Source organism: Lutzomyia longipalpis, chromosome 4 (assembly GCF_024334085.1).
Source record: "Lutzomyia longipalpis isolate SR_M1_2022 chromosome 4, ASM2433408v1".
NCBI lineage: Eukaryota > Metazoa > Arthropoda > Insecta > Diptera > Psychodidae > Lutzomyia > Lutzomyia longipalpis.
The window spans coordinates 22,999,125-23,012,636 of NC_074710.1; the positions used below are offsets into that span (position 1 = coordinate 22,999,125).

General features: G+C 33.4%; 1 protein-coding gene across 1 annotated transcript in view; it reads left to right on the plus strand.

The window, feature by feature from the left end:
- The window catches only part of LOC129794966 (hemicentin-1), a 107,313-nt gene that overhangs the window by 39,607 nt on the left and 54,194 nt on the right, over positions 1–13,512 (plus strand). Inside the window, exons 2-4 of the mRNA XM_055835914.1 lie at positions 6,833–6,974; positions 13,094–13,240; positions 13,389–13,450. Coding sequence (XP_055691889.1) covers positions 6,833–6,974; positions 13,094–13,240; positions 13,389–13,450 — 351 coding nt within the window. The remainder of the gene's footprint in view (positions 1–6,832; positions 6,975–13,093; positions 13,241–13,388; positions 13,451–13,512) is intronic.

Here is a 13,512-nt window from a genome sequence, read left to right on the forward strand (position 1 = left end):
TTTTTGACATATCTGGCATATTTTCTCGTTTCAACATAACCTAATTTTTATTCTGGTGCCCGAAAAAAGTGAGAATTATGGAATTAATTAGATATGTCCAAAAAATTCTTTTCACCACTATCATACCATTTAAACTATTCCCCTGACTGTTCTGTGAGCTTGAATTTGATGTTCAACATACAACAGTGAAATCTTAAAGAAAGATTTTTGAAATTTAAATTGTATTTTAATTTGAACATTATTCTTTTTTTTATTGTTTTGTTTTCGATTATTTTATATTAAAAGAATATTATTGTGTTTCACTTAAGTGAGTATTCTCTCAAATAAATATTTTCTGATAACGTGCGAAGAACATAAGAACACTATGGTCCCACCGGGTAACATTTCTGGACGCCAGTGACTAATTGTTACATGTCGCGTAAAAAACCTTTGGGAAGTATTTTACCCGTCGTCAGTGTGTTAACCTTTCAAAAATAATTTCAGGAATTTTTCCTCAAGATTTCACATTTTTTTAAATAAATTTTAGTAATATTCATCCCCAAAAACACTACAAAATGAATAATAAAATTAATTGAGAGAGTTTAAAGCCCCTCGGTTGGCAAAAAAAGCTCCGGAAGGGAAAAACCCTTTCCTCGCATCGCATATGGTGGAAATTGCTATTGCCACCAATTCGCATTTTGCCGTATTATATGACATACAAATACAGTGACATGTGGAGGGAATTAAATTCTAATTACCATAGCTGGTTACCCACCCACAGGAACACACGTGATGAATACACCCACCTTCGATTTGAAACTTGTCCTACATACATATGCTACATATGTAGGTATGAGCTCCCTCTGAATGTTCTTTGGCGGCATTTCGTGTTCACATTCATGATTTTTATTTATATTACATTTAATTTGTCTCTCCGATAGCAAAGTTATAGTGTTTTGGACGTTTTGAAGGCGAAAAGAAAAAAAATCATTCACGTCCATTTAACACGCATCTTGTATGTGGACAAGAACATGGGCTACATGCTAAGAAAAAATAACTAAGCGGGGAAAAACATGAAGAAAACTGTAAGATGGAAACTCTTGAATTGCTTTTATCAGTGATTGAGGACCTTTGACGACTCCAAACCCAATGTTGAGTGGACTTCTTCCACAGCACTGAAGTTTTTTTTTCTCTCGCAAATTGATGACTTGAGTGCTTGTGAGAGTCGACAAAAAAAATCACCCAAAAACTTGAGGAAACTTCCCCAGAAGAGGAGTGAATTGAGAAATCAAAAGCGAAATCAAGCGCAATGCACGATCTCGCCCCAGCAATTGACTACGAACACTTCCGCAGATTGTGAAGAAATTCCAAACGGAAGAATTGAAACTATCTCTCTCCTAAACTTTATATTGAAAAGCCACTAAAACTTGGAGAAGGGGAGGGGGAGGGAAAATAACGATGGAGAAAGAGAAAAAAATGTGGAGAAGATTAATAACCTTTTCACCCAAAAGAGATAATTCGAGAAGTTGTGAACTCAAATCAACCCGAGAATAATTAATAACCATTTTATGTAATTATTTCATCTACAGTTTCACTTTAATGACCACAATTAGGGGGAAATTATTCTATATATATATACATTTACGTGCACTACGCTGTTCATTTGGTACATAACATTACAATACGCGCTATCACGTTGTTCTATCAACAGTCAGACATAATGATTTTAATGGTTTCCGAATAAAAATTAAATTTGTTCTTTCATACCTACACCCATTTATTTATTTTTGGGGAATTCGCTTTAATTACCTGTCCTCGTGAATTCTTGGAAAACATTACTTTTTTAAGGTTAAACGATTTTTGTAAATTAATTTAATTATTTTACATCGATTTACAATGTCATGGGGCGTAGTCAGAAATTTATTTTTAGGGGATGTTTATTTTTAATTAATTTTCTATTTTTTCATTCATTTTAACACTTGTGGGACCAAAAGTTCTAACCTCAAACTTTACACTCATTTTTTAGGTGGATATCACTACTCAGTCGGGCTTAAAAAATTAAGTTGGTTCCTAAGCCGGTCTTACGGTTTTATATCAGTTTTTAAAAGACCTACTTAAAAATTCTAGGTCAGACTTTAAAAAAACTGACTTAAAACTCTTAAGGTTTTACGTCAGTTTTCTTAAGACTTAAATAAAGACTTTAAACTTTGAGACTAAAGACTTTAAGACTTAAAAAAACTGACTTAGAATCTGACTTAGAACTTTAAGTCGATCTTAACGATTCTAAATAAAAGAATCCTAGATTGTGCACCCTGTAATCAGATTTTTATTCTTAATAATACCTATATGGAAAAACAGGACTCTAATTAGAAGTTCTCAATGAAAATCAAAGCAAAGCACAAAAACTCACACTAAAACTTTATTACCAATTAAAAACACGCAAATTTTTTTACTTGGAATTTTAGGTCATAGCTTGTTTATGATTTAAACAAAAGTTTTTTTTTTAAAGAAATGTTTTCCGCTACTTATTTTGATCTTGGTACCAAGTTTAACCATAAACCTCCCTCAATTTTTGTTGAAGATCCAATTTGAATGGCATGCTTAGTGTATTTTGGAGGAATTTGTGTTTTTTCTGACACCTCAAATGTAAACTTGGTTAGGATGTGGTACATTATTGATTTTACCTCCATTAAAGCGAACCTTGATCCTGAATAAAAGATCCAAGAAAGACAAACTTTAAAGAATTATCTTAAAATTATGAAGCCTCTGAAACTCTCTTATGCTTACCGATACAATTCCTCGGTCCAACTGCAAATGGAAGATACGTGTAGGGTTTTATGTTCTTTATGTTGTCCTTGCTGAAACGTTCGGGATCAAAACGCAATGGGTCGGGAAAATATTTGGGATCACGATGAAGAGGTAGAACGGGAATTAGAATTCTTTCTCCGACATTAATTTTGTAAGACTTCCCATCAACTTCTAGGTTGTAGGGCTTATTGGCAATTCGGTTAAACATTATGCCTGTTGGCCAAAGTCTGAGACTTTCTGTTGAGGAATCAGGTTAAAAGATTTAAAAGGTTCTGAGTACTCAGAATAAGGAAAAATCTTACCTGACACTACCATGTCTAGGTAGGTCATACTTTGTAAGGCCTCATAAGTCAGAGGTTGACCATTTAGAAGTTCCTGCGTTGCATCTATCTCAGCTAGAAGGGTGTTCTGAATATCGGGATTAAGGGCCAATTCATAGGCCATAAAACACAAGCTAGTTGCAGAGGTATTGAATCCAGCCATAAAGAAGAACAAACATTGTGCAGTTAAGTCATCTTCTTGCAGTTCTAAAAGGACAAGAGGAAATTAAAGGAATAAATCCATGTCCTAAAACTTCTATACAACATACTGCTCTGAGAGATAGTTTTCCCTAGATTTGTTTCCTTTACAGCAGCATAACCTATCTCATCTTCCTCCTTGTTTTCATAATGAAGCTTCCCCCTACGAGCCTGCATCAGGAGTTGAATCATATCAGAACGAACTATATTTTCACGTTCCCTGTGATGAATTGTATCCCAAATGAGACTTCTAAAGTAGTTTGCATTGTTCTTCTCACAGGAAGTAATGCCAAAGAACTTAAATTGAAAAAGAAAGATTGTCTGTGAAGAAGTTCTTCCAAAAAAGTCTCAGAATTGTTGAAACTAACATTTGTAAATTTTGGAAAGTTGCCCATAAAGAAAGTACGTAAACCACGGAGTCCTGAAAAATCGACTGATTTCTTTCCATTTAAGTAGAAGTCATTATTTGGATTTCTGAATGATTCGACTCTTATGCCAAAAATACATGTTCCAAAGATATCAGCTGTAAATCTGCAGAACATGTCTGTCAAATCCATTAACATTGGCTTCCCGTTAGCACTTTCTTCCAAGTACTGCACTGAACTGTTGCAACATTCCGTCATAAACATGAACATTGTCCTCAATTTACTACCTGTAAAAGCTGGACTTAGAGTTGATCTCATATCCTTCCATTCCGTACCCGACAACTTTACAAGACTCCGGCTAAATAATAGATCAGAACAGTGTTTTGAATCGAGACGATGATCCAAAAAAGTTTCACAATCCTTCACAACTAAATTCTTTATAAGTTCTGGATCTCGAATAAGAAATGATGGAGTTCTCATTTCAAAATATCCACAAAACCTAAAAGACGAATAAAAAGTTGTCTTGATTCTCTGAAGCACTTAAACACTTAAACACGGAATCTAACAACACTTACTTCTCTTCCGGGAAAGAATTATATAATTCCATCAACCATTCTCTATAGCTTTTCTTGTGGAAAATTATATCCTTGTAATTTCCAAAGAAAGGAAAAGGAGGAATAAACTTCACATTACGTTCGTCGAAGGTTATGTATGTTGCAGTACTCCATCTATACACAAAGTAGCACAGAATTCCAACACCTAGAATCCATTTGGAGAGCACTAGGTTCACAAAAACGTTCACAATGTCACTTAACATAGTTAGAGGCACTTGTTTTCACAATTAATTTAGAGAAGCAACTGAACTCACATGGAATTTTTCAACTGTCTTTATACCTACCAGACGTACTTTTTTTATCTGATCATTACATTTTTTTAATACCGTCAAGAAGTCCATAAACTTAAGACGTATTGTTAAAAAGAGGTTTATTAAGTTTTTCATGGAGATCTTAAAGATTTTAACAGCATGTCGAATTTTAGGAACTAAACGGAACTGTACAATAACGACTTTTAGTTTTAGAAACTGATATTTGTATTTGACTGCTCTTGCGCCTAAAAGCAGACTAGGACTTTACACTTAATTTTTCTTGTTAAAAGTAGGAAAAATAAAAATAAACTATCATTGTCATAAAAACGATTATCAGTTGGTTTCTTTTTTACAGTCTGTCCTCTTGATTAAACTATTTCTCTTTCCATTTCATTGGACAAGACTTATCATCAGCGTACAAACATTCTTCAAATCGTTTTTCGACGTTCATTAATCAACTAATTCTAACGATTGTCGTTCAGATCAGTCTTTGTTAATTTTTCAGCAGACTGTTTTAGAAGCCTATCTAGGCCGTTTTACAAAACGTTCTTAAGGCTTTATTAGCGCTAATAATCAGGCTTTACTCCCTACATTCCAGGATCACATGTACTTCAAAACTTTATTTTTCACATCTGTGATTAAACTGCATTTTAAACAGCTCTTCAAAGCCCCCTTTAACTTTCAAGTCGGTTTTTGAGTTGTTCTTAAGATTTTTTTGTCAGTTTTTCTAAGTCTCACTTAAAATTTTTAAGTCGGTCTTAAAATTTTGAAATGAAATAAAATTAAAACATTAATTAAAATTAATTTAAAAAAATTTAAAAAAAATACATAAATAAAAATTTTATAATGAAGTCCTAGACTTAACTTTTAATAAATTTCTCGTTTTCAATTTAATGCAATTTAAGATTTATTTTTAATCAAATTCAAGTACTTTAATCATATACATATTTTCCAGGACAACTAAGGAAAATTCAAGCCCGACTTAAAAAAAAACTGACATAAAACCTTAAGACCAACTTAAAACCGACTCAAAATTTTAGGCCCAACTGAGTAGTAAATTCCGCCCCTTGTCAAAATCAGATTGTGCTGAAAATGAGCATTAATCCGATTTTGACAAAGTTTGATTCAATATTTCCCTTAAAGAACAACTTTCGTCAGTTCTTAATTCAGTACTGAAATCAATTAACAAATCAATCTTTTAACATTTTCTTGGACTGCTTTTCAGATCCTTCTTCTCTAGTTCGTTTTCCAGTCTAATCTTCAGACTAACCTTCTTCTTATACTTTTTGTCTATTCTTACAAATGGTCCGTTTTGCTATTTAACTATTCGCTCATTCTTCCGCAAGATAATTAACAGATATCTTCAGAAAACTAACTCATCCCTCTGCTTAGCTTTAACTGAGCAACAGTATTCAAAAGAATTGAACATTTCATGCCTAATAACCCGCCAAGTGCTCAAAATCTCAAAACTTACAAAATCATCATCTTATCTCCAATTTGAAGGCCGCATCGGTCCAGACAAGGAAGGTACTTTAATAGAAGAGGCACACCCTGGACCACCTGGTTTGTTTCGAATCGATAAATTGTCTACCTGCACCCCTTTCTGCGTTTCCCACAATATAAAAGATTGAAGGAAAAAAAAAGGATCAAGAGGGTAACCAAGTCAATCACATGTGCGCTTATCACAAACCCACAATCTCCCCCTGCGGAAAAATGAAGCAATTGAGAAGAGTCAACCGCCAATTGGTGGTGGAAACATCAAAAAGTTGATGTTATCGGGAATTTATATCTGTGTGATGAAGAAGAGGTGGAGGAGATAGTTTGAGAGACGAAAATGATATTCCTTCAGTATGCTATTCAAAAATGCTCGCGAAGAGGAAAATTCGTTATAATGGGAATAATGGAGCTTGCCCCATTTCAAAAGGCATCCCATTGCACTAGAAATCCAACATCAATTTCTCCTTCTAACTAACCCTCAGTTGGAAGGTTTTTTTTTCTTTCACCGAAGAGGAACCTCCCTCAGTCCTCTGTACGCGTATCAATTATCCCCCGTGGTTCCCATTCACATGCAATACGGGGCGCATTCAAATTTAATTGCTATGTGTTACCCATTTCATCCACTCTTCTCTCACCAGCTCTTCCCCAACTCCTCTGAGCGCATTCCCAAAAGATTTTTTTTTGCTTTCTCTTCTACACCATTCTCGAAGAGTCTTCTTATGCTGTGCGGGATCTTTTGTATATATGAAAGTGCTTTGAGATAAATTCTCAATCTCTGTTTTCTTTTTTCCTCTTTTCAGGACCACTTTCGGAGGTACAAACAGCTGTTGGGCTGGAAGCATCGATGCCATGTGAGTTGGTACCTGCCACGACGTCGATGATGATGGATAAGGTGCAACTTGTCATCTGGTACAAAGAAGGAAACATCAAGCCCATTTACACGTAAGTTCCACACATTAAAAGGCAAACATTGCGCTGAACAACATCTGTGTGTAGACGAAACCACAATACCCCAATAATTGCTCAATAGAAATGAATTTTCTTTCACTCTCAAGCCTATATATGATGATGATGGTTTGATGGATATAATGAGGTGTTTCAAATTTATAATATCAAATTTCATGCAGCCCAGACAGGCATTGAATTAAAATGATGATGTTAGGAAGTGAAAAACGGTTACCCCGAGGGTTGTTCTATGAATTTTAAATGAAATTCATTTAATAATATATTTACATTATCAAAAATAAAATGGAAATTATAGAGGCGTATACGTTGTAATTGAACCTTTAAAATCAACACGTTATTTTAAGGAAAATATTATTTTTAAAAATGAGTTGATGAGAAGAATCAGATGCAAACACTAAAGTGAATTGAATCAAAAAATATCGAGAATTCAATCTGATTTTGAGCAGAAATAGGAAAGACTTGGAAAAATATTGAAAAATATATCGGGCCACACAATAACTAACTTCACGAGAGCCCCCTACTACTATTCAATCACTGAGAACAATAAAGAATACGCTAGGCTGCTGGAATAATGTTTTGAGAAGACTTTTACGCTTATATTGGGCATAATTCAGCTACCAAGAAACCCCTGAAATCTTTGAATTTTGTAATGAAATTTCAAGATTTCAAGGGTTTCTTGGTCGCTGAATAAGACCAATTATGACTATTTTTTGAATTTTTTTAACATTGGTGCATCGAGGTATCTAACCTCAAAAGTTTTACCTTAATTTTCTCTTAAAAGAAAACGTTTTTTCCAAATTTTCTTTCGATGATCTTGAAGTAAATAATATTGTCTATACATAGATGAAAAATTAGCTCGAAATGTTAACTAGATTTTAATTTTGTGGCGATTGAAAAAAGTCGAATTGGCCACTGTGGCCAACAAAATCCTCCAGGGTTAAAGAATTTCACTTGTATCTTAGAATCTTTAATTAAATTCAGAGCAAAATCTTTGATCATTCTTGCGACAAAAATAAACTTATATTTAACTGTTAAATTTTTTTTAGAAAAGATGTAAGTTTTATATTCTTGTTAGGTTTTTCCTTTGAGTTCTTTTATTTACATAAAAATCTTATATTTTAACCAAGACACATACCATAAAATGCGTATTTAGCTTAACACAGATATACCCGGAAAATCTTTGAAATTCTTGCAAATTCTGACTTCTAAATTCAAAATCAATTCTCAGCCAATGTTTATGCAATTTTGGCTAAAAGATTCTTAAACTCTTTCTTTAATCAATTTCATTCAAATTTTGTAAAAATTAAATCTTTTATGTCATTTCATAGCTTTAAAGTTAACACAGAAACAGTCCACCAACTAAATTTAGTAAAAAACACAAATTTGTACATTGAAATGATCCTAAATATTGCCCAGAACTCAATATGATTTACACAAAATATTCCAAGGATTGGATTACCAAATGGAGGCCTAAATTCTACGAATTTTCAATCTACGAAATAAATAAATTGAGTGATGTACATCACTTGACCCCATTTCACAGCTAATTTTGCGAATATTTGGTGCAATCAAATGAAAATAAATTATTTGGATGGTTCAATTTGACCATTTTAATTTTAACATTATTGAATTTCTAATTTGCATTGTTGGTTAAAACTTTTCGCGAAAAACTCCTTCTCTGTGGCATTTCCGTGTAAATTTCAATTTGGCCCAATGGCCCAAATATGTGGTTAATGGTGTTGATTGAAGAGGGAAGCCCATTGAGCAGATGATTGCGATTTAATTAATTTGGCTCAATAAATATTACATGGAAAGTGTACTCCTCAATTGGCACGTAATTAGTCGTGACCAAGTACGCTCAACACCAAATTGTCATACAATATGCTTTAATTAACACCTTCCATTGATAAATTTCCAATGGGGTGGGACAAGTGTGGTCTTATCGGGTGCATCGATTGCATTTCTCTCCTTGACCATGTTCAAAATTTATTTACTTCCAAATTTGGACGATTTCTCGTAATTTTAAACAAACTTTCAAGAGTTTTTTGTTGTGTGGAATTCTTCGTGGTATCAATGGTTAAAATCAATCGCATAAATTCCCACCGTGGCAGCTATATGGAACCCTTATCATCAACAGGATGTCAGAAAATAAACAACACAGAGAGGGTATGAGATAGGAATTTTTTTTTTGGTTCATTCACTTCACCCTTCGCCCAAAAATGAATTGGGGAATTTAAAGGAGCTGAAAGGCGACATCGAAGTGAGAAAAGAAATGAAAATATTGACATTTTCCGCAGTTCAGTATCAACCAGCTAAAGAAGAGGCAAAATGGTTAAGGAATATTCAGAGCACAGGGTGTATCATCTAAAATACATTTTAGGTTGTAAAGAAAATTGTTCAAACCACAGCGATTGCAATAATTGTAGAAATCTTCAAATAAAATTACGTTGAAAAGGAGTTTATTCACCAATATAAGGTCATGACAGCAATCAAGGAATGAATCACACTGCCTCAAATCCCGTAGAAGATTGAAACAGATTAAAAAGAAAAGGCAAACAGACTTTACTAATTTTCACCTGAATCACTTGGGAAGAGTCAAAAAAAGAATTAGCCTAAAAATTCAAACAATGACGTCACTATTGCATTTTTTAGAAAATTTATTTAGAAGAAAAACATACCTAGTTAGGTTAGTATTTCACATAAAATAAAGACTTTCAGTTAAAGATTTTCCGAATTTTTCAGATCGAGCTCAATTTTTGTGAATGCACGTTTTGGAACTTGTGCTTTCCAAAAAAAAGGAGTGGAAAAAAATTCTGGCCAACCGATATCCTAAATAAAGCCTTAAGATGGCTTAACGATACTTAATAGAGACTTTGAAGTTATATTAGGTAATTTTAGTTAGAATTTACGAATTTGATGTTTTCGAAATTCAAAATGGCTGCTATCAGCTACTTTAAAATACTGTCAATCTCTTCCATTGCACCTAGAGATTTAAAATTTCGTATTTTATAGAGTTCAGGAAGATGTTTTCATCAATAACTCATGCTTAAAAATCGGTCTAGCCGTTTAGCAAATATGGCCGCCTAATGCAAAAATGTATTTATTTCAATATAACTCGAAAATGGCTAGACCGATTTTGATCAAATCAAACCTAAATGAAAATAGACCCCGCTCCCACAAATATCCACAGAAAAATCAAGAAAAATATAAAATTATTTTATATTTTGACAAACAATTGGAACACCCTGTAGTGAGTTTAAAAAAAAATGATCAAACAGACAAAAAACACTGAATATACGAAGTTATCTGGTTGGTATAGGGGGTGGGGGTACACTGGGCGAAACGAGCAGAGTATGATTCAATAAAACAAATTTCGATACACGATATAAAACTTCTTGCAAGTGAGAAGTTTTCTCCATTTAAAAACAAATATTTATCTGCATTTGAGCCCTATCAAATGATATACTATATACATACATAATGTATATAGCATATAGATATTTTCATGGTGAATGAGAAGAGCAAGTTTTTGGTTTTTCTCTTTATACTCTCTGTGTGGTGTGTCGTCTTTTTTTTTTGAGGGGGTTTCCTTCAGATTGCGCGGCGGTGAAAGGCATTGCTGAGGATGTTGTGGTGGGATGCAGGGACGCGGGAAGGCGAGAAGTGAGATATCAAATAAAGTGATGACGATGTGACTTTTTTTCCCATGAAACAACACGCAAGGACCCAACAGAGAGGGAGAGGGAGCAACGAGGGCGAGTGATGAAGGAAAAATCTCAAAAGAAAATATCGAGAAAATTGGGGGATGATTGTGCACAGGGAGGAAATTGGCCAAATGGGGATTTTCTTCTTGTTTTGTGTGAAAATTTTCTCTCTATACCACCATCACGTTGTCCCCACAAAAATATGAAATGTAATTGAGAAGAACATTTAATCAGAGACAAATTAGACATATATACTCGGTATATGTATGTGAATTTAAGGGGCTGGGGTGGTGTAGCTGTTGTGTTTGTTGCAAAGAAAAACTCATCTTCGAAGGAAATTTAATTAACTCCACACACAGAGGGAAGATCTTTCCCGCACAGAGAGAGAAACTTTTTATAAGAGAAGAAATTTCAGCAAAAAATTGTAATTTATGAATAAAGTCCTTCTGATCGTACAAATGGACACTTTTATTTAACATTGAAAACTTTTAACCATCTGTTGGAGTGCCTCAGAAGGGACAAGAATATTTTTATTTGATAAATGCGGGCTCTTAAAGGGAATGAGTTATTATTGCCTCTGAAAAATAAATTACTTTATCGACAACAATAGAGTGTAAAATGTTTTAATTTTTGGTCATGGAAATCGTTAAACTTCCTTTTAAAGGAGACTTTAAGACATTATAATTAATTTTAGTAGGTACTCTTCATATAGAAATGAAGGGTTATTAATAATTAGGGGAGAATAGCTCAAATCGGACCTTTTACTTTGTTAATTTTCTGTTATTCTTTTCTCGAGAAAAGTGCGTAGATTTCTTTGTGTCTCAATACAATTTTTAACAATATTACCTTTAATTAAAATTGCTCAACACACTGGCTTTAAATTTAATTGCAATTATCTATTTAATATTTAAAAAATATTAAATTAAATTTTTGTCTTTAAATTAAAAGTTAGAAAATTAATATTCAAAGATTTAAAGAGAAAACTCGATAGAAAATTAATAATTTATAGACTTAAATCAAATATCGTAAAAATTCATTTATGATCTGAATAATTATTAAACTATCTTCATGAGAAAATCAATATTGTACTAATTATAAAATTAACCCTTTAACGTCCAACGTGAAACATAAAAACATTGAAACATGCGCTCTTTTATCGCGATTTTTATTCTATGAATTTTTTAGAGGACTTTTCTCACTCAGAACGTCTTCTTTGACCCCTTATGCGTGAATTTGATGCATTTGTAACATGGAAAAACAATTACATTCATACATAATTGAAAAAAATAAAATGTTTCACGTTTGGGTCAGCGTATGACCCAAAAAACGTTAAAGGGTTAATACAAAAAATTTTAACATTTTCAACACTTAAATTGAATGATCAATATTTTAAAATTTATGTAATCGTATTAGTCGTAATTTTAGGCTTATAAATCAGATTTGAAGTTTTATTTTATTTTGTGATGAAATAGGGAGAATGGGGGAAATTTCAGGCATTTAAATACTTACTAAACAAGAATCAATTATGGCGAATTTTTCGAATATTTACGAAGATCTGAATATTTTAATCTCTGACTTCTTAGGACTGAAAAAGAAATATTTTATGCTTGAATTTACCACGTTTCGGAATAAATTTACTACTCCGCTTGAATTTAGTCCTTTTTAGGCTTGTTTAAATATTTCTTTAGGCTTCAGCTTCTCACTCAAAGTTATTTTGAGACTGAAAACCATTATTTTGAATTCCTTGGAAAACCATCTGAATATTTCCGAAGATCCTAAAAATCTTTTTAAAAAATTCTTTTTCAATAGGTGTATACTAACCCGTCTAACCCCAATTTCCCCTTTTTGCTAATTTCCCATAATTTGCGGTGGAGCTTTTTGCAAATGCAATGAGAATAAATTAATCTCCAACCAAATTGCTGCATATTTCACTTTCATCCAAATATTGATTTGAAATCCCTTTTGGGCATAATTGTTGTTAAGCTGCTTGTTAGCAAATGAAACATGCAAATTGCTATATGGATTTGTTAGTTATTATTGTTGTGTTTGTTAAGTTATGGATTAAGCCATTCAATTTGGACGTTTTAGGGAAACATAACTGCGTGGCTTTCGAACTTTCGAACAACGATGCACTTCATGCACTTAAACATATGTATGGTATGAACTTTAGAGTGCGGGGGAGGGGATACTTTTTGGCAGTTGGAATATGAAATATTAATTAAGCAGATGCTATAAACTCAAAATATTCACACACAGAGAGAGAGACCACTAAAGATTAAACTCAAAGAGAATTAAGGGATGATTTTGGGAAATTTCAAAATGCGTAATAAAATAGAATTTTGAATGGATGGAATGATAGGAGAATGATGGAGATTTTCTCTTGAATTTTAGGTTCGATGCACGGATGAGGCCACTACATCAGGGTATCCACTGGGCAGATGAGCAGGTACTAAAGTCCAAGGCTCACTTCCACTACGACACAAGTCCTCCAGCACTAAAGTTGCGGAATGTAAAGCGCGAAGATGCTGGCCTCTACAGGTAAGATCATCATCCCTTCGCTCAAATTAAAACTTCTTCCTCCTCACGCAGTTTTAATTTCGATTAAGTACTCTGCAATTAACTTAATTCTCTAACCACTCCTTTTAATTCTCATCCCACTCTGGGCATGGATCTGGGTGCACTGAAGATGTCGAGTGGATTTTCACAAGTCGCCCACAAGAAATTCTCGCATCAACTTAACAGTTCTGGGTGAGTAGTCAATGTAATTTATATGTAAGGCCCACTGATAATTTGCATTTTGCAATTAATGT